The 26,427-nt window shown below is 40.5% G+C and overlaps 1 protein-coding gene across 1 annotated transcript in view; it reads right to left on the bottom strand.

Moving 5' to 3' along the window:
* The window catches only part of THBS4 (thrombospondin 4), a 51,368-nt gene that overhangs the window by 10,955 nt on the left and 13,986 nt on the right, over positions 1 to 26,427 (bottom strand). The window contains exons 3-14 of the mRNA XM_020783662.3: positions 16,463 to 16,710; positions 15,340 to 15,445; positions 9,025 to 9,119; positions 8,100 to 8,151; positions 6,244 to 6,416; positions 5,751 to 5,888; positions 4,335 to 4,412; positions 2,728 to 2,880; positions 2,296 to 2,400; positions 1,930 to 2,037; positions 1,478 to 1,637; positions 262 to 380 (exon numbers count right to left, since the gene is read on the bottom strand). Of these exons, the coding sequence (XP_020639321.3) occupies positions 262 to 380; positions 1,478 to 1,637; positions 1,930 to 2,037; positions 2,296 to 2,400; positions 2,728 to 2,880; positions 4,335 to 4,412; positions 5,751 to 5,888; positions 6,244 to 6,416; positions 8,100 to 8,151; positions 9,025 to 9,119; positions 15,340 to 15,445; positions 16,463 to 16,710 (1,535 nt within the window). The remainder of the gene's footprint in view (positions 1 to 261; positions 381 to 1,477; positions 1,638 to 1,929; positions 2,038 to 2,295; positions 2,401 to 2,727; positions 2,881 to 4,334; positions 4,413 to 5,750; positions 5,889 to 6,243; positions 6,417 to 8,099; positions 8,152 to 9,024; positions 9,120 to 15,339; positions 15,446 to 16,462; positions 16,711 to 26,427) is intronic.

Below are 26,427 nucleotides of genomic sequence, written 5' to 3'. Positions count from 1 at the left end.
AATCATAACTTTGCTTTTAATCTATTTAATGAAACAATTTCAAATATATATATCTGATTGTTAAGTTACTAACTTTCTTATAAAACTCCCTGAACTCTTAGAAGATAAGCTACTGTAAAATGATATAAAAATGAGTAACTACTAAACTAGGATTGATCAACATGCTTATAATTTTAGTGACATGAAACCAAAGTCCTGTTTTTGGTTCCATGAAGGAGCAAAATCTTTGCTTCTCTACAGCTTTGTCTTCCTGTTACTCACTTGATTGGGATTGCTAATGTCTGGGCAACTGTCGCAGGCGTCACCAACACCATCATTATCTTTGTCTTCCTGTCCTTGATTGGGAATCCTCTGACAATTGTCCAAAACATTCTTAATGCCTAAATAAAAACACAACGATCAATCAATATCATCTTCTGGTCTTTCTGTCAATTCATAACAAAACTTGGAAAAGTGAGGTATTTTGGATGGTAACTCCTCAGTTACCTCAGCCGATTTGGCCACAATGGTTCATAACAGAGAGTGCGATGTGGCAGACAGCATACTGGATGTGGAACAGTCAGTTGTCATTTCACATCAGAACTTGGCAATTTAGCTCACTGGGTATCTTTGGCCCAAGCCCAACTCCATTCCATCTAACCTTTTTCAGAGGATCCTTCTTTGGGTGATGTAAGGTAATCCCCATATATCACAAGCTCCCAACTTGTGGGCCATGACTCCCAAGGTGGCCACAGACTGTTTTCGGGGGGATCACCACAGTTCTTTTTAACTGCAATTATTTTTATAGGAAACTTCACAATAAGGGTTTTCAACACCTATTTATTTCAATATGGCTACATTGCAATATTCAAGAGGATTCTCTCTGCGAATTTTCACAGAGGGAGGCAAGGACCTATGATGAAACCAAGGTTGTTGGTGCAACTGCTGATTGACAAAACAGATGTGCCACTCCTGTCACAGAGTGGGCAGTCGCTGCTGGGTGTTATGGACCAATGCACACCTACCTTCTCTTTCTATTTTGAATGTGTTTTTCTTACCCTATTAAAAATGCCTTTTTATGCAGATTTAGTGTGTGTGTGGGTGGTGGTGGTCAAAAGTTACTTGGCTATTATAAAAGGAGGTCACAACCCTAAAAAGGGCGGGAAGAACTGCCATACATTATTCTGAGATCATTGCAGATAGAAAGGGACACAAAGTAAAAACAACACATGGCCAGTAGCCCAAGAGAGCCTTGAGAATAAACAATATGCCTACAAAAACATTGGCTGACTTCTAATAATGCTTAAATGTGGAGCCCATGATATGACTCAATTATCAGAAGATGATTTAGGAGGAATTGGGAACGTGGAGAAGGGGGATGTTAAACCTTGGTGAGTATTTGACAGCAGGCATGTGATCTGTTTGCCCTTTCCAAAGGTTCACTAAACATGATGGGCAAAGCACACACTTCAGCCTGTCTCAAGAACAGTCCACCCACCATCTCCATCCATATCATCATCGCAGGCATCTCCTTTGCCATCTCCATCAGTATCTCGCTGATCGTTGTTCAATGCCATGCGGCAGTTGTCACAAGCATCACCAAAGATATCTTGGTCGCTGTTTCTCTGATTAACGTTTAGAGCCAGCACACAGTTATCCTGAAAGAGAGAAAGGAAAAGGGCTCTTGACTACAGTTCCTTCCTCCCCGGAGGAGCAGGGCTCACTGTTATTCCTTACCATCTTCACTTTTGCAAATTGCAAGTGAAAACGATGAAGACTCTGGGGATTTTCAAATGGATTGGGGCACAAGATTTAGTGGGGCAAAACTCATGTCAAGAAATTCCTGAAATGGATATATTTATGTTCTGTGAGTACAGAGACAAAACAATGGCCACAATGGCCATCGTTGGCATTCACAGAGGCTTTGCACAACTTGCTACAGACCAGCACCTGATCATTTGGAATGCCATCTCCATCTGCATCATCGTCACAGGCATCTCCCATTCCATCTCCATCAGCGTCCTCTTGTCCAGAGTTTGGAACAAATCTGCAGTTGTCCTGTATGAAAACATACAAGGTTTAGGGCAGCCTCCCTCAAGCTGCCTGATGACTGGCTGGGCACAAACAGAGTTGAACTTCAGTATCTAGAAGACTTTACCCAGGTAGCAGAACATCGGTTTTGAGGGTTTATCCTATTTGCCACACTTTCTCACTCTCCTCTGCATTTGTAGGGCACCTTCTCAACAGGACTGTAGTTTAAAAGGAATCAACAGGGTGATTCACTCTGAAGAATTATACATCAGTTGAGCTTGTTACCTTTCTGCAGCTTTCAGCTGAGCATGGAAGTTCTTCATCAGGATAGCCATCAATATCAATATCTTTTCCACACACGAAGCCATCACCTGCCCAGCCAATGCCACACTGTGAACAAAAGTAGTACAGAACTAGAACAAGGCCCAGGATTCCATTCTGTGCAGACTTCTTAGTCTGTGTTAAGAAGGACTCACCGTATGTTGTATCAGCAGCAAAGCCATTACAAAAGCACAAAAGGCATCAGATCCTTTGCGAGCCCATTGCCTTTAACATTTTACCCCAGCGGACAGCTCTACACAAAGCTCTTAGATTAATAAATAATAAAGAAGTAACAGAGCAAAGCTAAATTACAAATACAATGTTATTGGAGATTGAATGTCCACATTGCATTCATTGCTTGCATTCCTCTGGGAAATACCAACGGCATCAACTTACAATACAGGAGATGTCTCCTTGCCTTGCTTCAGAACACTGGGCATGGACACTGCATGGGTTCAGAGACCGACTTCTGCAGCTTCGCTCAACTCTGCACCCCATGACCTGGTCTCCTATAAATCCTGGCTTGCAGGCACCACAATGATAAGAGCCCTTTGAGGAGAGCAAACATGTCTATAAGCCACACATCCATTATTTTTAACTAGGATTCTTGCACATTTGGAAAAAAAATACATTGTTTGATTAATCTACTACATTTGAAGATGAATAAAACAATAATTCTGAAGTACAATACTATTATTTCAGTTGTTTTTTTAAATGCCATTAACACAGGAGACATCATTTTCAGAATTCAGTTCTTTGCTTTAAACTAGAATTCTAAGATCCTCCATCTGAAGCCAGATACTCAAGTGCATGGTTACTTCCTAAGAATTAAGAAACAGGAAACCTTTGAGCATATGTTTAATATACACATTTGTGAACAGCACCAGAACCAAGCTCAAAGTTCCTTTCACATAAAAATGCACTGGTGGTTTTATGTAAAGCACTTTTTTTTCCAAGAAACTATTTTTATGATAAAAGGGCAGGAAAAAGGCTTTTTTAGTTGTTGCTAATTTTTAGATAATCAGGCATCAAAAACATTTGCCAAACTATTGTCAAAATCACCTGGAAATGTCCCAGTAGATCCCAGTCGTGCTGCCCTCTCCTGTTTTAAAAGCAACACTCCCTCTTGTGTTAAAAGATACAATGCCTTTTAAAAATGATTTTATCTGATTTTTAAAAAATACATTAGAGAAGAATACACCTTTCAAAATAAATCTGCTGCCTGATTAATTAGACTCATGTTTCCAATAATTCAAACTTTAAAAAGAAAAGCTAGCCCACCTTGTTTATATGTGTCTTCCTACATACTTCATGTGACATCTGAAGCAGTATTTTCAGAGCACCTGGCATCCTAAAAGTTGTGGTTGCATCTGCATTTTGCAGATGCAACCACCTGGCTTCTGTGGTTGCATCTGCATTTTGCAATGAGCTGTCAGAAGAAATTCATCACCCTGTGTAATAAGGTGGCTTTTCAAGATTACAAGGAGGGAAGGAATTCAATAGCCCTTTACTTCAACTGCTGCTCTTAAAAACTGTTGCTGTTATTATTTTTCAGTTAGAGTTTTTAAGGCTGATTAAAATATTGCTCAATTTGTTCACTTTCCCCCAGGGACATATATGGGATATCAATTTTTGTAAATATATATATATATTTACAAAAATTGATATCCCATATATGTCCCTGGGGGAATGTGAACAAACTGAGCAATATTTATTTATATCCATAACATCATTTGTTGTGTCAAGAATCAAAGAAAAGTAGTGTCGCTGGTTAGTTTAATGTGATAGGCTTATACCAAACATGTGACCCACTGAAGCAAAGGCTTCTCCATCAACTAGGGCCACTGAAATGAACAGCACAAGGTGGCGGAGGGTTTTTTTGGTGGGTTTTTGTGTGTATGTTGTTTGTTTTGTTTTTGGTGAGCTGGCCTTTGCTTTTCAAACAACTGCAGCCACAAACCAAACAATCACATTTGAACAAACTGAAATGACCATGCACTTACCACAGTATTTATACATTGTGAATTTGAGACGCAACCTCCGTTTCTGTTGTTCTGACATTCATCTATGTCCAAGCAGACCTAAAGCAGACAAGACAAAGCTAACCCCAGTGAGCCTGATGTTCAAAAACAATACGAGTAGATTAAAGAGTCTGATAAAATGTATCCAGCTGGTAGAGATGTTAAAGAAATCTAGTGTTAAGGCTAACTGAAAAAAATAATTAATAGTTAACGCTAACTGATAAAGATCATGGGATCATTCCATAGGATAAGTTTGACTTAGGATGACTCCATATGGAAGATTCCTAGCAGTACCAATCCAAATATACTGTGCGGATTCTCCACTTTTTTCATCCTTAGTTTTTTTGAATGCCGAAAAAAGAGAGAATAAAAGCAGTGGGGAACTATGCAAACAAATGGAAGATGAGATCCAGACCCCAGACCCATAAAATCTGGGAAGTGAAAGAAGGGAGTGGGTTTGCCCAATAAAAGTTTCTGCTGGAAACACTCTTGATTTCCTTGCTAATAAGTAGGCAGAGTCCCTGATGTAACTGCCAGGCTTGGACGATGGGGATCTAGGCTCCTATCTGTACCAGACAGGAAACCTCAAAAAGCATCTTTACACATTGACTTTTCATATGAGGTGTACACATTGCAGAGACAGGAGAGAGACAGGTAAAGCCAGAAAGGAAGAAGAAATGTGAATGGTTCTTCCAGGGTTGTTTGTGACCCTGGAAACTATTTGGAGGTAGCCTGGAAACAGCTGGAATAAATGTCCAGCATGTATTTGGAAGGCTAGATACGTCTTCCTTTTGCTGCAGAGATAAAGCAGATGGGCAGTTAACCTCTAAAATGGGGAATGCTAGTAATAATAAACAATAGCTACCAAATAGGTAACAAAATGATGTGAGCACAGAAAGTGTGGGCAAATCTGTGCCTCTTGGTGTACCAAGTAGATGCCCATGACAATCACCAAATCCTCCTCACACAAGATTTATAATGACACTGAACTGTCTCCTGACAGGGCTGCTAGTGGGGAGGCAATTGGTAAGTCCACAAGGCAAGGCCCTCCTCCTCACTTTACTGTGTCTGACAGACTACTGTACTGAGTCCCAGCATTGCCATGTTGTTCACCAGAAGCTCCCGTGTTCATGGGTCCTTGCAAGGGGCAGCTACAGGGTCCCAACTTCACATGTGCCCTAAGGCCATAAACTTGCTGGGAGGCCTTGGCTACTGAACCATGAGAAGAGGTTTTTCCCAATTAGAGAAGATGATAGGGTTTTTCAGTAGGGTTAACGGAAATTGGAAAAAAATAGCATATGGTTTCATGTAGTATGAGAGACACATAAGAAGAAGAAATATTCTAGGACAGGTATAGAATCAGACTTTATTTGCTGTTGGCAATGAGATCATCTCTACCTGTTTGTTATTTTTGGCAGAATTTACTCCAAGTCCTTGAATGATCTGCCCAGTATACCCTGGTGGACAAGCTTCACATCTGAATCCTGGAGCCATGTTCACACATCTTACGCCTGGGAAGCATGGATTATACCGACACTGAAAGAAAAACATTCAGTCTAGTCAACATATTAATTCATTACTCAGCAGCCAGCCAGCAAAGTTAAGAGCCCATTCAAGAATGTATTAGTATTATAAACTAGAGCATCCTTACTTATGATGTTAATAACTGAAAAGGCAACTCATGCATTTCACCAGGGCTGATCCAAAATATTTCACTACCTGAGCAGTAAATGGCATGTGTGTGTACATCAGACACACCCAAACCTAATTCAAGGTACATGACACCCAAAGTCAGGATTTCTGGATTTCCACTAAATCTCACTTTTACTCTGCTCTCTCCCTCAAAATGTTGGCATGTGTCCATTAAGAAAACAAACAAATAACATTTTACCTCATCAATATCTGTGCAAATAACTCCATTTCCAGTGAAGCCCTCAGGACACGGTCCACATTGAAACCCATCTGCTGTGTCTGTACATCGCACCCCTCGGAAACAAGTGTTGAGTTCACATTTGGGCCTGAGGGGTTGTGGGGGTGGAGTGGGAAAATTTCCAGCTCCCAGTCCTGTGATGGTAAAATACAGTATTTTTTTAGCCATCTTGCCACCAGCTGGTTGACAGTTCCACCCAGCAAAGCCAAAGGCTCAGTCTTCTTGCTGGACCAAAGAAGTAGCTTTCTGAGATAACTATATGATGAAAAAAGCATGCACCTAGTTTTCTGCTTACATATGTCATACGGCTGGGTGACGACTTTTGTACCCAGATTCTTGCGATCCTTGGTGGTTGTCTTCAGTGGGAGCCTCATCCTTGTGTCAGTGACCCCTTTCCTGCCACTAACCCCACAATAAATTCAGTTGCTCTCTCCTTCTGAGCCCAAAAATCCCAAAAAGAGATAACAAGGTGAAGCAGTTGCTTTCTCACCTTACTCTCATGCTTGTATGCTTGGAAAAGACAAGGAAACAGGAAGCAATAACAAGGATATGAGAAGGAAGTGGATTTTGGAAGGCTGGGGGTCAATAATAGCCCTTTGTAAGCACTGGGGCTCTTGGCAGGAGCCCAGTCATGCTGACCCTTGAGGCTAGCATTGCTCACCACTCAGGGCACCCCTCCTCTGCAAGGACAGAATAAACACATATGCATTCTTTGCACAGAACAAAAGGGGGGAAAGACCTTGGAAAAGTTGTTGTGTTGGACCACAGCTCCTAAAATCTCCTTGCATGAATATCTAGCATATATGCCGACCAGGGAATGTGTGGATTCATAGGCCAAGCAAGCAACTTTTCCATATTGTGCTGTTTTTATACAAGTATTGGCATCCTCTTTAATGAGAGAAATACGGACAGCTACCTCCCCAGTTAATCCATGCCATTAAAAAGAAAACGTTCTATAGCTAGGTCACTTTGGATTCTGTGTTCATTTTGATTTTTAAATTTATAGCTTGCCAAATATCAGTCAGTATCTTCAGGAAACTGTGAAGTGCCTCTTTACTTTGTCCCTTATTTAACATTTCTGTGGGTTGGACCTCCTAGGACTAGGATTTCGAATTCTCACCCAATCAAAGCAACAAGAACAACAAAAAAGCAGAGTGTGCTGCTTAAAACACTCTTTGGGTGGTTTACAATTTAATTATGGAGGCTACACACTGCCCCCTCTCCCAGCAAGCTGGGTACTCTTCAGAAAGATGGAAGGCTGAGTGAACCTCAAGTCAGCCACCTGGGATTGAATCTAAGCCATGAGCATAGTTTTGGCTGCAGAGTACTACAGTTTAACCACTGCATCATATTTATTCTATGCATACTCATAATGGAAATGGGGCTTACCTCTGAATGAACATGCTAGCCAAAATCCTGTGGCTTATAGTAGTAAATCACACTAGAATAGGCCAATTAAATCAATGGAGATTTAGTGATTCAACTTCATAAATACCATTGATTCAAATAGGCCCATTATTCTAAACCAAGTAGCAGTTAGGGAAAGGCATTTGAATCACTGGAGTTGACTCGCTAGTCTCCATTGATTCAATGGTTTAATCAAGTGCAAATTACTCTGCTAAACAACAAGATTTTGGTCACTGTGTATAGCTGTAACCAGTAGACTAATTAAGAGAATGCTGTCCCATTTTGCTCATTTTCACATGGATTTAGCAAGTTATCCTTCCAAGTAAGATTAAGGACAACTACTGTTTCTTTTGTAGTTTGAGAGTACAGTTTATAAAATCTTTTAAACTAGGACACACGGAAGAACTTACCACATGCCTGACATTCTGCTATGGTATTCCTCAGGAATGTTGTTTCTTTAACCTTTTACAAATATAAAATAACATACGCATCAGTCTCATTTGCCCTTAAATTGCCACTGTCACCATTATGAGCTGTCCAGAAAAAAAATACAGAGAACACAATTTATAGCCTATGTTTGCAAATACTCTATTTCCATTGGTATGATGGTTAATATTGGGCCATACGACAAGCCTGCTCCATGACTTCCATCCGTCTGGACAAATGGATAAATATTAGTATGATGCTCAAGCTTAAAATTTGAACATGAGTTATATGTTGAATGCATATCATTGAGCTTAAATCAACTGCTGAATTATAGACTCACTACTGGCCAAAACCAGTGATTATCACAGAAAAGCAGTGCGACCAAGTAGATCTCTCACTCAGTGATTGAGTAACCAACAGGTAGGTAAGTATGCTTTGAGATTTTTTGGGAGAAAGCATGGAGTGAGGAACAGCACATGCCTGATCACAGACTGGTCTCATTGTATTGTTTTTTACATGTCTCAAAATCAGTGCCAGGGTCTCCATACCTTTGCTAAGTCTGGAAAAACCAGCAGGGTCAGCTTCGCCACTCATAAATTGCTTTATAAAGTTAGGCATATCTTTACGTTCTGAGTCAGGTTTCTTCCTGGAATGTAGCCCACAGAAGCCAATCGTGTGGTTCAGGAATGAACAATGCTAAGCATTTCAAAAAGCTTAACCAGTCTTCCGTAACTCATAAGGCACTTGATTATTTTATTAGGTATATTTCTTACTGGGCACAGAGATTTATACTGGTGTTCACAGTAGAGTTAACGGTCTGCCAGAGGTGAAAAGGGATCACTTTGGCTTGCAGACAGAAAGCATGAAACAGTGATTTAGTTAACTTTTTAAAGAAACTTCTTCAAATACCTGTTGTCTAAGAAGATCTTTCACATCTCCCAGAATTTGGTTCATTTGCATCATGTGACCTAACAACTGCTTGTTAAAGTCACCTGTAGAAGCACCTATGACAATAAAATGCAAATAATGAGATAGTATAACACAATAGGCTTAGAAACCTAACAAAAGATTAATCTAGAATTTAAACCTCAATTAACTTACCCCTGGCTCCTGAGCATGTTTACTCGTATACCCTGTTACACTTCAAGAGGATTCACTTCCAAGCCTGATCTTAATGCATGTTTCCTTGGGAGGAAGCCCTATTAGTTCAATACAGCTTATTTCCAAGTAATAGTGGACAGCATTACAGCCTCAGTCTAGTTCAGGGGCAGACTCTGGCAGACCCAAGGATCTAATTTGCCTCCCCCTGAAATGGCCATGAATTGCATCCAAGTATCACCAAGTTCACAACGCAGTATTATCAAAAATGGAAGAGTTTTTTTCCTTGATAGCAAGCATCATTGGGTATGCTTGTCTTCTTTCCAAGGCTAAGTGCACTTTGGGAAGCCTCCAAGGATAGCTACTAGCCCTTGGGTCCTTGGGTCCCACATCTCTTACTTCCAATGTTGCTTGCTCTAGGTCTGGTGCAAAGATTGCAGCCAAAAGTCTTACCCACAAACTTCATGGCGAATAACTGGTGCGGATCAAGCAAGGACCCAAATGCATCACTGAGACACTTTACAGATTACAGTGTTAGAGTATGGAGGCAGCTCCCAGCAAAACAAGAGAATTCCCTTCACTGAATCAGAACCATCAAGGGTTAGGAGCAGCTGAGCATATCAAAGTGAAGATGAATGATTACTGAAAGATGGTCCAGTTGTAGCACAATAGTTGTGGAATTCCTTGGGAGAAATGCTTGGGTTGCCTTTGCTCTCATTTAGATGCTTGGGTGGGGAGGAAAACTTTTTTATTTTCCTAGGCCTTTAAAAATGAGTTGAAATGCACAGCACAAAAATGAAATAATTAATCAGCAATATATATTACAAATAAATATCTACGACTAACCCCCCCACACCAAAAAACCCTCCGACACAAATGATTTTTGTCAGAAACCAACATCATGTGCCGCACCAAAGGATCTTAACAACACTTCAAGAAGAGAATTGTCTCTGCGGTTTTTAAGTAAACACTGGACCACTTACTAGCAGGATTGTGTTAATACTTTGGAGAGTTTCCCCCCTTTTTAAAATGGAAATACTTGGAATATCAAAAATGCCAAAGTCACGTTTCATGTACGGGTAAGTCTTCAAACCAAAATACAATATACTCACTTTGATAGAGGGAATTTATGTATGTGAGTACATGATGCACCTCATGCATTTAAATAAATAAAACTTTCTGTTAAAATTGGCTCTATGTTCTGTAACCTTTGATTGATCCACTGTATTTTTGATGGACTATTAATGTTTTAATAGTAAATTTATTTTTCCAAGGTGTTTAGTAATTGCTATAAAGAAAATCCATATATGTTCATCTGCTCCTTCTATGCAATAAGTGGCAACATTTGGAGTGCTTTCCAACCCCATGTTGGATGCAGGAGTGGAGGATACTTACAGGTCACTAACAATAGGCAGCAACAGGTGCTTAGTCTCTCACATTTTCCTTCATAATCATGCCTGCACCATTTTAAAATACTGCCCGGAAAAAGAACTGTGTTCCAAGACCAGAAGTCCACCTGGCCTAGGTACAAAATGGTCCAGAAGGGTAATGTTGTGGGAGGGGTCCCTGAGTGCTGGATTAAGCACCAGTCCCTCCACCCAAAGTGCTCCTCCACTCTGCATTCATGCTATATTGGAAAAAGATAACATTTAGAAAAAGATAAACAATTTATTTCTGAGTTCAAGGACTCATGTCTGCTAAGTTAGTGTGTCGTTCCAGCCTTGAAAAATGTGGACTTTAGAGTCTGCCACATTTACAAATCAGCAATGTTACTGGGATGTTCACTAGTTAAGAATGCTATTCTACAGATATTTAACTGGCCATAAGTCTTACTGGATTTAATGGAACATACTTCTATGTAAGTTAGGGACGTGGTGGCGCTGCGGGCTAAACCGCAGAAGCCTGTGCTTGCAGGGTCAGAAGACCAAGCAGTCGTAAGATCGAATCCACGCGATGGAGTGAGCTCCCATCGCTTGTCCCAGCTCCCGCCAACCTAGCGGTTCAAAGGCATGCAAATGCAAGTAGATAAATAGGGACCACCTCGGTGGGAAGGTAACAGCATTCCGTGTCTAAGTCGCACTGGCCATGTGACCACCGAAGATTGTCTTCGGACAAAACGCTGGCTCTATGGCTTGGAAACGGGGATGAGCACCGCGCCCTAGAGTAGAACACGACTGGACAAAAATTGTCAAGGGGAACCTTTACCTTTACCTACTTCTATGTAAACCTGGACAGGTTTGGCATGTCAGCTCAGAAGAGCAATCTGAGGTTACCCAAGGCCCTTTTTGCAACTCTAGGTTCCCCTCCAAAAAGGTACAAAATCTGGCTACAAATAATGCTACCAAATTAGAGTGGCATCAATTACCATTAAAACAATCAGGGGGGGAAATGTTTACATTGGTTTTCATGGTTTGCTGCAGAACCAAGTACTTCCTGCTTGTTTCCCTGCCTTGTGGCAATCCTAATTCTATGGAGCCATCTGCTGCTCCACTTTGGTAGAGCAGTGGGTCCCAGCCCAAGCGGCTGAGGGCATAATTGGACTCTACATCTGCCAAAATTGCTCAGTCCAATTGTATAGACAAAAAGCCTGGTTCTTTCTGTACACTCATATATTTTGCAGTGCACTGCTAGATGTCAGAACAGGCTGCAACACCTGTGGTTTCAAAATGCCCAAAGATCAACTGGGGTAAGACTTTCTTCTTCTTCAGGTTTCATAGCCTGCATACCAAGCATGCTTTACATGCCTCACTGTGGCCCAGCAATATAAAGTTTATCTCAGGTTGTATTCCAGTGACTGCTTGGCCTCAAGTAATTGTCACATCTGTCTATATAACAGGGACCCTACACTTTGCATATGTCATAGTGCTAAACACTTACAAAATCTTTGCAGTGTTGCTATTGTCCTGTGTTTTCAGAAAGACCTTTTCACAGAACACCCAGTATTACCCTGGAAGTGTGGAAGGCATTCTTTGTGATGGTCATGGGTTGCAAGGGTGAAATATCATGAGAGTGGGAGAAAAGGAGTGAGGAAATGCCCCAAACTCAATGGAAGCACCACAGACCAGTTGTACAGCTTTATATGCAGAAGATTCTACGATGAAACCCTGCTATGCCCACCTCCACAATTTCAACTGGCACAGGAAGGAAAGGCCAGGCAGCTTGGCTTTCCTAAAAAGTAGATAGCATTTCATTGTTGTCATTAGCACCTGTCAAGTTCCTTCTGAGGGAAGGTGACCTTCTGAGTAGGTAACCACCAAAAGTTCCTCTCACAAACAGCCCTGCACAGACCTTGCCAACTGAAGGCTGTGGCTTCCTTTACTAAGTCAAATACTGGCACAGACATATAAAATGCAGGTTCCTAACCTTGGGTCCTCAACTGTTGTTGAGCTAAAAGTCTCAGAACCACTGGTCATGCTGGCTAGGACCTCTGGGCATTGAAATGCAAAAACACTTAGGGACCCAGGCTTGGGAATCATGAGGTTACGAGGTTCACAGGGTTTCTGTGAAAAACGTCCCAAACTCAAGAAAATAAATTATACATTGTTATATTGATGGAAAATGAAAACAAATACTGATTTTTTGTTTTTACAGTATTTTGATTCGATAGACCCTTCACTCATGATTCTGGGATGTGGTGGCACTGTGGGTTAAACCACAGAAGCCTCTGTACTGCAAGGTCAGAAGACCAGCAGTCGTAAGATTGAATCCACACAACGGAGTGAGCTCCCGTCGCTTGTCCCAGCTCCTGCCAACCTAGCAGTTCGAAAGCATGTACAGTGGTGCCTCACTTAATGCTTTTAATTGGTTCCAAAAAAATCGTCGCTATGGGAAAACATCGCTAAGCGAAACGGGGTTTCCCATTGAAATGCATTGAAAACCGGATAATCCATTCCAATAGGAACGAATTGCCGTCCTTGAGCGAAAATCGCCAAAGGAAACATCGCTAAGCGAAATGCGGTTCCCCAATTGAAATGCATTGAAACCTATTCAATGCATCTCAATGGGGGGGGGGGAATTCAACAACAAATTAAAAAAGAGTCGGAACAAAGTCAAATTAGTTTAACAAAGGGTTTATTAAGTGCACTTATGATTTCAAGCATTCTAAACATTTTTTAAACATTTTTAAACATTTAAAAAACAGCCAACATGAGGCTGTCAAAACCATTGTTAAGCGAAACAGGGGGACCAAACTGTCATCGCTATGCGAAGCATGGTCCCAAACATCGCTATGCGAAAATCGCCCATAGGGAACATTGTTAAACGGAGCGCAAGATCGCTCTGAAGAAGTCATCACTAAGCGAATTTGTCGTTAAACGAAGCACTCGTTAAGCGAGGCACCACTGTAAATGTGAGTAGATAAATAGGTACCGCCTCGGTGGGAAGGTAATGGTGTTCTGTGTCTAGTTGCACTGGCCACGTGACCACGGAAACTGTCTATGGACAAACGCTGGCTCTATGGCTTGGAGACGGGGATGAACACCGCACCCTAGAGTTGGACTCCACTGAACTAAATGCCAAGGGGAACCTTTACCTTTACCTCAATCATGATACCTCTCCCAACAAACACCCTCTAAACATACATGGAAGGCTGAAATTAGTCCAGTAGTTATGCTGCAATGCTCTCATGTTAACCAAGCTGAATCCCCTCTGACACAAAAACAGTTAAGACCAGACCAGCTACAATCACAGCATATTTTTCAGTCCTTTTTCAGATGACAACAACACTGACCCACCCGGCTGGAGAGTCTGGGAGTTGTAGTCTAAAAAAGTAATTTTTTCAAGCTCTGATTGCCACGAGAGTCACCAAGCAATGTGTGTGCGTGGGCAGACATCATATACATACAGAGGCAGAAAACAGAGGCAAACACACCCGCCCACACACATTTAGGACCACTGATGTTTCTTGCCGCAGTCATGAGAGGAAAATCTGCCAGAAGAAACAGAAATGCAGCTACTACTGCATTTTGAGACACCATGCCCAACACACAGCAGATCTCCCAGCCAATCACATTCACCATCAATTTTGTCCCCACCACTAAACTAAATAACAAAACCATTCATCCACCTAGATATTCAATCCAATTATGTGTATGATTTTTTTTTGAAAAATGTATTTTGGTCTACATATGGAAAAGCAATTCAGTTTAAATTGTTTTTGGCTACTGGTTTGATGGATCTGCTTAACAGGTTTCCTAGAAAAATCCTAGAAAACATGCCCATACTGCAACGCAAGCCAAGATAATGCTTTTCTAAGAACGTATTCATCTAACCTGAAAGAAGAAGAAGAAAACATACTACTTGCATGACTTCATACTCTGCTACTCATGAGGGAAAAGGGACTCAAAGGCTTTGATGATTGCCTGCAAGTTGCTCCCTGTCCTCGCCTTTTGGTCTATCTTACAAGGACTGTGTCAAAGTGAAACCATTGCTAGCACTGTGCTGCTGATCCTCAGAAAAGGAGAGCAGTGACTTGCTTGAAACAGGCTGAGGGGAACGAATTCCCAGAACCTTTTAAACCACTGTGTGGGTTTCTGGAAGTTAAGTCCTAGTAAAATAATATTTCCAAGGTCTATGTGGGTCAAAGGAGGCACAAAGACATAATAAGAACTTTTCATCCAGCTGTCAGATGCAGAATTGAAAGATACTGTCTGGTGACCAGGACAGCTCTAGATACCAAACATTACCCTTTAATGATAACTTTGCTGGCTGGATATAAGATATAAGTCTCTAGGAATACCATTTGCTTCCTCTTATAATATTTACCAGGATATTTTTGAGGAAGTGCTTCAAACGTAATTTGTAGGGCCAAGTTTATTTGCACTGCTACCCTGTTTTCCCGAAAATAAGACCTAACCTCAAAATAAGCCCTAGTATGAATTTTCAGGATGCTCATAATATAAGCCCTACCCCCCCCGCAAATAAGCCTCAGTTAAGTGAAACCCCGCCCCCCATCATTGTTCAGCAACCAGAAGAAGATGACATGACTGCATTTGAATAAATGTAGATTGTTGTACATGAAGAAAAAAAACATCCCCTGAAAACAAGCCCTAAAGTGTTGTGGTTTTTTTTTGAACAAAAATATAAGACCCTGTCTTATTTTTGGGGAAACACAATATATAAAGTTACCTGGATACTGAGCTGCTGGCTCAATCTGTGGTAGAAAACAGTCTTGTAGGCTTGCTACTTGGGATAATGATCCTCTTACTACTAGCTTCAGCTCTTCTAAGGTATCCTGGAACAGCAGAACAAGATTTGGTACATCAAACACCCACAAAGGCATAGAAAAGGCATGAACTTTAAAAATGAGGTCACTCAAATACAGAGGAAGAGGGGAGAGGTAAGAGTATTCATGTATCCAAACCTTTTCTGCTGAAATCTAAGGAAGTTTAAAATATCCCCTTCCACTACATGGCTACCTTGCCAATCCCTGAGGTACCAATCAGGCCCCTACTTGCTCAGCTTCAACAATACTGCACCACTGTACACCTATAATTCATTCATTTTAGTCCCAAGGCTATTATATGCTTTCCCCTACTCCTTCTCTCTTAAGATGGGCAAAACAATTCTATGATACTCAGAAATTCATCAGGTAAATTCCCTTCCCATTATCTCCATAGTAGGGAATGTTACAACTGTTGAATTTCTGCCTACCTTGCCAGGGGTTGAAAAGAAGGTATTAAGTCTGCTTTCACACGTAAAGAAAGAAGATAACATTACAGACCTTCCCAGTCATGAGGGGAAGCTATATTTACCAATCTTACTCGGAGTAAGACCAAGAAAATCCACTTGATTGGTGGACTCGCCCATCTTCCCTACTCTCTCTCCATCTTGTCCTTAACAATTGCAGCACATCTCCCAGACATGACTTTAAGGATGGCCCTTCCCTTAAACAATGTGAAACAACTACCTTAGGTGACAGATGCTGGGGTGGACCATTGTGGCTATACCCTAGCTATTCATCCTGAGCCATCTTGTCTTTGCCCTCTCTTACAAGGGAAAACTGTGTGTACCAGCCAAGCTTATACCCTTAAACCAAACTACTGACTTCAGATGACAAAAGACCCTAACAACTGCCCATCAAGTTGCCATCTGAGCACAGAACAGAGAAGAATGCCATCATGTCCTTTGCCCCAAACAGGAAAATACTGTGGTCTGACCCTGTATGGCTTAATGCCAGCCAATAGGCAAACATTCGGCCATAAAAAAGGGCAGAGCTTCTGCACAAAGGCTGTTTTCTTCAGTAGCTCACCTGTGTTTTTTTCTGCAGTGTCCGTAATTCTACCGACTCTGAGCTTTGTAGCAGTCCTGAGAAGGCTTTGGGTAGATCTTGAACGGAATCCACTTGCACACAGTCTACGAACAATTCTGCTTTGCTGTGGCCACGTTGCAGGCTACTTAGCCGCAGGAAGATATTGTGGCGCTTCCCGTCCGCCAGGGGAACATGATTGAAGACCACAGCACTTAATTTCCCGTCGCTCCTCAAATATCGGAGGGAAACTAACACAGAATAACATCATTGTAAAGTGAGAATACAAAATAATTGCTACATGGTTTAAAATCCCTGCCTGCAAAGGAGACACTGTATGGAAAGCTGCCACAAAATTCTGGCCAGCTTGGCTGTTCTTTGTTTAAACCTGTCTGAAATGACCATTCATTTATAGATGCATATACCAGGTAGAGAACTATCCCAGATGCAAATCAAAATAACACAGTTCAGAAGAAAGGGAACAGACGTATGGCCTATCAGTTCAACTACTAAACTAAGACCCAGAGGGACAGTGGCAAAATTTGGAATCGAGGTGCTTATCATGGCAGTACCAAAGTTTACACATAAAGAGGGTTCAAAAATGCAGGCAACTGGATTGATTCATCTCAACAAAAACTTTATAACAGATTTCATCTCTACAGGGAGCAGAGTTGTGGGATACTATGTGTATACAGTGGTGCCCCGCATAACGGGCGCCCCGTTTAACGACAAATCCGCATAGCAATGGCTTTTTTGCGATCGCAAAAGTGATTGCATTGCAATGTTTTAGGTAGTAAAACATCGCTTTGCGATGATCGGTAAGCTGTTTCACTTACCGATTTTCGCATAGCGATGTTTTTGGAACAGCTGATCGGTGGTTCCAAAATGACTGCCGGCTAATTAAAATGGCCGCTCGCTGTGTTTTCGCGCCCATTCCTCGCTTACCGGGCAGCGAAAATGCCGGCCGTATGGAGGATTTTCACATAATGGTGAGTTTACAGCCCATAGGAACACATTAAACGTGTTTTAATGCATTCCTATGGGCTTTTTTGTTCCGTATAGCGACGAATCCACATAGTGACGATTTTTCCGGAACGGATTATCGTCGCTATGTGGGGCACCACTGTATTTGGCTACACTACTGGGTATGTAGCCAAATACACACACAGTAAGCCATCCCCTTTGTTCCTACCTCCTTTGCATAATAATATGGACTGCTCACAACAGCACACCTGTTTTGTATTGCCCTCTCCCAGTTACCCTGAGGATAAAAACAGAGTTCAGCGGGAAAAGACAATTTTCCAATCACCAAAAACCTCAGAATTTTGACCCTGGCTGCTAACATCACTGCTCAGACTGATGATACATATTGAAGTCCTCTCTGTGGTTGTAGACACATGTCATCCTGGGCTAATTCTCTTTTCTAGGTTCCTGTGTGTTTTCCCAGATTGTCTATGGAAGCCGGGGGAGGGGGGAAATCAAAGGGTTCCACAGATTGGAACATAAGGGTAGGAGTTTGTGACATGCCCCTTGCATGTCCCTGGATTATTTCACTAATCTAAGGTCCACACCACATTCCTATTTACGCTGCCACCAGTTGATCTCTGTCAACATTATTTACTTGGAAAGACTGAGGTCCATACTGCATGTAACTTTTAACAAAAAAACAGGTTTACTGGATACAGTTCAGATCTTGAGTTTCACATAAGTAGATTCCTAAAAGACGTTAAAGCTTTCAGTAGTTTCATAATAAGTTATTCCACACTTAATTCTTTCTAGGTTCCTCACTCTTAACTGCTTTCCAACTCTCCACTATCTGCTCTTCCTATCTGTTTCCCCTCCCTTTAAGTTTTTCTGGCTCTGCCTCCCAACAACTCTTATTGGTGCATGCCAATACACTCATACATATGCATAGGCAGGCTGATCACTACAGAGTTGAAGCTTCTTTTTAACACAATCCGTATTATCTATTCTAAACCAATGAAGTAGCTCCATTGCAGTTTTTTGTAGCTCTGATGGTGTTATTTCTGAGGTCTGCAATTGCTTATAATATTGTGTGAAATTTCTTGATACTGTTTCCAAAGAAAGCCCTGATGACTATGGGGACCATTGAAGTGTGTTCCATTCACAAGCCAAGTTTCTGTACTTTGCTAGTTTTTCCAATTCTTTGTCTTCAAAGCATCCCCTGGAACTGCAATGCCAATGATCCAGACATTTCTTTGTTCTATCACTACTATGTCTGGTTTGTTATATTTAAGGTGTCTATCAGTTTGGATCCAGAAATCCCACAGTATCCTGACTTTGTCATTTTTTGACACCTTCTCTACCTGATGTTCCCACGGGTTTTTGGAGGCTGGAAAGTTATAAATTTTTGTATAATGACCAGTGAACTAATTTTGCCACTCTATCATGTCTAATTTTTTAATCTATTCGTGCAGTCTTGGGACATTTGCAGATGACGTGTGACAGTTTCTTCTTCTTGGCAGAGTTGACGGATACTGTTGGCACTAATTCCTTGTATCTTAGCTTTCATTACATTGGTTTGGAGTGCTTATTCATGTGCAGCAAAAATCAAGCCTTCAGTTTTTTTCTTAATGGTTCTGAGTTTCAGCCATGCCCATGTTGAATTATGATCATGCTTTCCATCAATATTTCTCAGGTGTTGTCCATGTAGTGGTTTATTTTTTCAGATGTTTGTTTTTAAATTGTTGTTTCTTATATTGAGCCTTTGCTTCTGTTATTTTCAAAATACTCTCCATTTTAACTGTCTTAAGTAATTTTTCTCTGTTTGTACCAATATAATCATTTACGCTTCTTTTTTCCTCTTCTACTACCTGCTGTATTTGCAGTAATCCACGGTGTCCAATTTTTCATGTTAAATATAATCTGTCCACATCACTTTTTGGATGAAGTGTGTGATGCATGCTCATTAGTTTCCGTATTTTTCAATCCAATTCTTCTAATTCATTTTGAGTCCAATCTAGTATTCCAGCTAATTACTGGAACTGCACATGTATATATGGCTTTCATTGTGTTTCCACCATTTAATTTTGATTTTAAGATTTTCCACAGTCTTTTGATATATTCCTTTTCTGTCAGTTCTTTAACTTTTGTGTGCATGATGTTGTCTGCTTCTAGTATTCCAATGTATTTATAATTTTCATCACTTGATAGTGATTTTATAATATTGCCATTTTCTAACTCTATTCCATCTAGTTTTTGGATCTTGCCACAGTGTATGGACACAACTGCACATTTGTCAATTCCAAATTTCATTTGAATATCTTCATTGAATATTCGCATTGTGTTTAGCAGTGATTCTTTCTCTGTGGAACTTTTTACATACAGTTTTAAGCAACACATGTATAAAAGACTGATTTTTCCTGCTTGTTCTTAAATATGGTAGCCCAATCCAGTTTTATTTAAAATTATTGACATGGGAATTAGTGAAATGTTAAACAGCAGTGGTGACGAAGAATCCCCTTGAAATATTCCTCTTTTGATGCTAACTTCGTCAAGTTCTTCACCATAGGTCATTAATTAGTTTTTCATTTTTCTCTGTTTTTCTCAAGGAACTTCTGAATATTTTTACTAATCCCAAAAATTTGTGAGCAGGTCGATGATGATGATGATGATGATGATGATGATGATGATGATGATGATGATGATGATGATGATGATTAACCCCCCACACACAAACACACAGACAAACAAAACACCTCTAAGTAGTGCAATTCTTTCACACCCATCCAAAACCACTGAACCTTCATGTTTCATTTAGAGGAACTAAAGGGATTCCCAAAAGGTTCCTCAGGTAGAAAAATGGCTTCCAAAATCCCACAAGCTTGTTTCATCAGCTTTGTATCCCATTTAGACAATTAAATTCAGTGAATTAAATTTATGTATGTATTAAATGTCTCTTATTTTTTTTCATTCAGTTCAAATCCAATTTTTATTGGACATCACAAAGCAGGCAAAATGTTGCACTCCAGATACAGTATTACTGGTCTGCAGCTCCCATCCGCCCTCACCAACATAGCAAGTGGTGAAGGATGCTGGGTGTTGAGGTCCAACAACGTCTGGAGAGCCCCGCTTTTCCACACCCTGGTTTACAACCATAATTTGACCAAGTGGCATAGAAGACAGAAATAAATGAAGTACTGTTTAAATACAGTTAATAAAGATGACGTAACAAGCAAAGCCTGTCAGCATACTTCCAAATGCAACATTTCATAATACAAATTCTCATTTTAAAAAAATCTAAAAATCATGGGGTAGTTAGAATCAGGAAGGTGTTTATTACAATGGCTTCCTGCTGTGAGTGATGTAGACTAGAAATGGGCCAGGTAGAGACCACTGCTGCAGGTGCTTTGTCTCCGGCTGCATCAGGAAATTTAAAGATTTTATGAAAGAAGGACCCACATTCCCCAGCTTTGAGTTTAACAGGCCGGTAAATGAGACCTGCATCTGCCATCTGGAACACGAAAGAATAAACACAGTAGAGAACTGGAGAGAAACAGAAATGGTGGAAGAGGACACTGTTGGCCAACAGCCATGAGACAGGCTTGCCGGAGGGCAGCTGGATTGGATGAAAGATCAACGTTCATCCAATGGGTTGGAAGATTATTTTTGGAGAGAGCTAGAGGGAAATGCTTGCTAGAAGGACACAAGACATGATTATATCTAAAACATCTGTTTTTCTGCCCCCTTGCACTATGGGGAAAAATTAGAATTCACAGTGCCAATGGACAAGGAAGACCTCAGTGAAGAAACCCAAGTCTCTGCTTTTTCATTTCTGAAAGGCAATAAAAATACTTATTTCAATTTAGGGTACTAGAAATCCCATTGGGTGTTTGCACAGGCTTCGAAACGCTATTGTTAAGTGAGCTCATACTGTTTTTAAAGAAATACTTCCCAAAAGTAGGCTGTTCTTTCTCTGAATGTATCTCCAGGTTTTGGGGTGGGGGAATCTAGGAGAATAAAATAATAGACATAAAGGTATCAGGGGAGTCTGCTGAATATATCTGGATGACCAGGAACGCAGAAGAATTTAGGTTAACAGATGGTTCTGCAATTACTTTGCCCTGCTTTTTATTTTATTTTATTTTACTGGTAAACACTGACTTGTTATAAATATTTTCATTTCCATATTTTTAAAACAAATAGCTCCTTTAATATGAGAAGAAAGTGAACAGCTTTAAGATAAACTGAATCATTATTCAACTGCATGTCCAAACAATCCTATATTGGAGATCATTGTTTTTTTTTATCATGTACACACAAACTTCATTTAAATCAGATTGGGTACCAGACTTCCGCAGAACAGCATTCAAGAGAGAAATTTGTTTTTTATGTGAAATCCAAAGACGTTTTATTGCAGTGGTACAATAGGATTTACACCATTATTACCTCTATTAAAACATTCTCTTGATTCAACATCAAAGGTAAGGCAGTTCTAATAATGGGACAGTGAAACAAAAGAAATTGCCCATTATCTGAACCTCAAATGCAGTGGCTTCACCTTGTCCAATCCACTTTAATCAGGCACTCTTGTGAGGATTACAAGTTCTATCATATACCTAAACTATACCCAAGTAGAGGGTCTACATTAAGGCCAGCCTTCACGTGTATATGTCAAAAGAATGCTAGACTAGATTACAAGCACTTTCTGACTTAGTCTACTTTTTTTTCTAACAGAAATATTTGTTCATTCTTTTTAAAGAGCAAGAAGGAAATTAAAACCTTCTCCAAGTCAAATATAGTATTGAAACTGTCCAAATCATAAGCAAGTTTTACTTTAATTCACTTTAATCCAAGTAAAATATTTGAAAAAAGAAAGGAAAATATTCTGGAACAGCGGAAGTAATACCTTCAACCAGCATATTTTCTAAATGCTTCTTTCTAAAGGCTAACTGAGTGGATTTCTTGATGTAAGAATATACAACGATTCTTTCTAATGTTCAATACACTGTACATTCCTATCCCAAAGAAAGCATATATCAAGGATCACAATAACTGTAGGATCAGCACATTCATTTCCTAAATAAACAAATTGATAGTTAAGATTTTACAAAAAAAGGGCTTTTACCATATATAGAATGAGAAATGCCAGATGCTCAAGCTGGATTCAGAAATTCCTGAAGAATTTCAGGAAAAAATAGTTTGCAATTTATAAGCAACTATAAAGACTTGACAACGTGTATCATAGAAACCTATGTGTGTGTGCCCGTTCACGTGCCTGTGTGCATGCATGTGTGTGTATAAATAATGCAGTAATAAAGAGGAAGGCCTACCATGAGATGCAATGTTTCAGTAGAGGAAACCGTGGCTAAGCGCTTTCCGAGATCTTTAATCAACAGGCTCCGTAGGGTTTCAGGAAAGATTCTTTCCTAGCCCTATTTAGAGGTCCTTATACTCCTTAGTGGTCTCTGAGCTAAGTGCAAAGCAAGCCCAACCCTGTTAGCTTGTGAAATCAGGTAAGATCAGATATATTCAAGATGGTATGAAAATACTTTTCAATTTAACTGTAAAAAACAAGGAATAATCCAATCTGGATATACCTATGGTATGAGTCATGGTGCCTTGGTATGATTTGATCAGGAACAGCTGCAGGTTTGTTTGTTTTTTTACCAATCTAAGTTGGGCAAAGGTGCTCCTGGGTCCATGAGCCACTTGAGCATTCATGTGAAAGCTGCATATAGGGCACAATGAAACTAAAATTCCTGATTCTTCAGGTTGAATTCCTATTGAATCTTTCTCTGAATACACCTATCTGGAATGAATTCAGTCAGTGCATTAAAGAGAACATGCTCAGGTTCAAACTATATGGCAGTGAGTGCTGAAAGAAAAACATCTAATTGTTACAACACAAGCTCCTCTACCTCCAATATCTTGCAGACCAATTTACTTTGTTTTGTGACTGGTCATTGGGAGATAAATATGCGTTTGTCAATTATTACTGTGAGTGTCCCCAAGTACTAATTTAGCAGTGAACTGGCTTCATTAGTGCCAGAAGTACGTGTCACCTGAAGACTGCTGACAACACATCCTAAATCCCTGGATGGCTTCTTAAACAGAACTTCCACAACGATATTAAATAGTATAGTACATAAGATGCTTTGTGATCAGAGCGGGGGTGCCCCCCCACGCACAATGTTGAAATTTTAAGACATCCCTCTGCTCAGTGCCATGAACTTGATGCCAAGGTAGCAGTCAGGAATTCTAGCCACCTAGAGTGGTCACAATGACCAGGCAGGCGGGGTATAAATAAATAAATAACTAAATAAATAAATAAACAAACAAACAAATATGGTAAATTCTGTAACACTACCTTCTGAAACCAACCCCTCATGATGGATTGGAGCCATTGGAGGACGTCGCCGTCATCATTTAGTCATTCAATCATGTCCAACTCTTTGTGACCCCATGGACCAGGGCATGCCAGGCCCTCCTGTCTTCCACTGCCTCCCGGAGTTGTGTCATATTCATGTTGGTTGCTTCGCAGACACTGTCCAGCCATCTCATCGTCTGTCGTCCCCTTCTCCTCTTGCCGTCACACTTTCCTAACATCAAAGTCTTTTCCAAGGAGTCTTCTCTTCTCATGAGATGGCCAAGTATTGGAGCCTCAGCTTCAGGATCTGTCCTTCCAGTGAGCATTCAGGGTTGATTTCCTTTCGAATGGATAGGTTTGTTCTCCTTGCAGTCCAGGGGACTCTCAAGAGCCTCCTCCAGCACCACAATTCAAAGGCATCAATTCTTCGGCGGTCTGCTTTCTTTACGGTCCAGCTCTCACTTCCATACATCACAACATAGCTTTGACTATTCGGACTTTTGTTGGCAAGGTGATGTCTCTGCTTTTTAAGATGCTGTCAAGGTTTGTCATCTCTTTCCTCCCAAGAAGCAGGCGTCTTTTAATTTCGTAGCTGCTGTCTCCATTTGCAGTGATCATGGAGCCCAAGAAAATAAAATCTGTCACTGCCTCCATATCTTCCCCTTCTATTTCCCAGGAGGTGATGGGACCAGTGGCCATGATCTTAGTTTTTTTAATATTCAGCTTCAGACCATTTTTGCACTCTCCTCTTTCACCCTCATTACAAGGTTCTTTAATTCCTCCTCACTTTCTACCATCAGAGTGGTATTATCTGCACATCGGAGGTTGTTGATATTTCTTCCAGCAATCTTAATTCCGGCTTGGGTTTCCTCCAGTCTAGCCTTCCGTATGATGTATTCTGCATATACGTTAAATAAGCAGGGGGACAATATACAGCCTTGTCGCACTCCTTTCCCAATTTTGAACCAATCAGTTGTTCCATATCCACAAAGCCTTTGACAAAGGAGGACAGTTCTTCCCAAATCCATCCTCACTTCCTTAGTACTATGGCTAATGGTGTGAAATCCATTGAATTGGTCGAACAGAACTGAAAGGAGGATACTCCTGCTATCTATTTTCCAGTATAAACTGCCAATGAACATGACCAGAGTTATTTCAGTTCTAAAATGAGACCATATAAAAATACAGCCATCATAGCTATGAGAGTGCCATTTAAATGTTAGGCCTGTACATTTTCTGAATTCTATTTATTTTATCTCTTGCCTGTTTTTCTTAGTTAGAGCATGCTAGTGAAAATATCTTATAGTAAATACCATGGTCTACATCATTTGCTAGATCTTTACAAAAACTAAGATCCAGAATTACATAGTTAATTGTCCTTTTTTCCTTCTGGCTAAAATCCTGTCAGCAAAAGTTTGCACCATGCAACTTGGATGATGTGACCGTTTGGAAATGAAAATATTTAATTGGATTTGATTTGATTCAAAGTCCATCCATCCCCATACCAGGTCCAAGGCTCTCTAGGATCCTTTCTGCCCTTGGGAAGCCTTCGGGAGCCTTCAGACAGAGGGAAAGGAGGGCCTTTTATATGAAGAAATTGTCACTGGTTGTACAGATAAAAATCAATCAATCAATCAATCAGTTATATGCTGCCTTTCTCTCCATAGAGAGCTCAATGTGACCCACAATTTGTTAAGACTATACAATGACTTTAATTAAAACAGCAACAACACCATAATAAGCAATTCTAAAAAGAATGGAACATATTAAAAAGCCTTTTAAAACATTTGTAAAATCTCTAAATTCTACAAACACAGCATTCCTAAAACCCTGAATTATTGCTTAAAAGCCTGCCTGAAAAGGAACATACTTTGTCCCCAGAAATAAGACCTAACCTGAAAATAAGCCCTAGTATGATTTTTCAGGATGCTCGTAATATAAGCCCTACCCCCCAAAATAAGCTCCAGTTAAGTGAAACCCCGCCCTCCTCTACTGGGAAGCATTGGGCAGAAACCAGAAGAAGATGACACGAGTGTATCTGAATAAATGAAAATAAGCCCAAATCCGGTTTTAGGAGCAAACATTAATATAAGACCATGTCTTATTTTTGTCGAAACACGGTATTTGCCCGATGACAGAAAAGAAAGAGTGAAGGGTCCAACCTGGCTTCTCAGGGCAAGTGCACTCCGAAGTGTGGGAGCAACCACCAAGAAGGCCCTCTCTCACATCTTCATCAGACATGCCTGTGGAGGTGGTGAGATTGAGAGAAAGGCCTCTACAGAAGATCTTAACAGCAGAGGGGCTCATATGCAGTGATCTAGTCCTTCAGACATCCTGAACCCAAGTCATATACGGCTTTATAAGCCATAATGAGCACTTGGGCGCAGAAACAGACTTGCAGCCTGTAAGGCTGTTGTAATAGGGCAGTGATATGTTACCTGTAACCAGTGTCAAGCAACAGTCTGACTGTAGCATTTTTGAGCCAGATGAAGCTTCCAAACACTCTTCAAAGGCAGCCCCATGCAGAACATATTGCAGTGACCCAGAAAGGAAGTAACTAAGATATGTAGCACTCTAGCCAGAACAGACATTTCAAAGAACAGGCACAATAGGCACACCACAATTAACTGTGCCAAAG

The sequence above is a fragment of the Pogona vitticeps genome, chromosome 2, assembly GCF_051106095.1.
Source record: "Pogona vitticeps strain Pit_001003342236 chromosome 2, PviZW2.1, whole genome shotgun sequence".
NCBI classification, from domain to species: Eukaryota; Metazoa; Chordata; class Lepidosauria; order Squamata; family Agamidae; genus Pogona; species Pogona vitticeps.
This window is presented reverse-complemented; position numbering and strand designations above follow the sequence as displayed.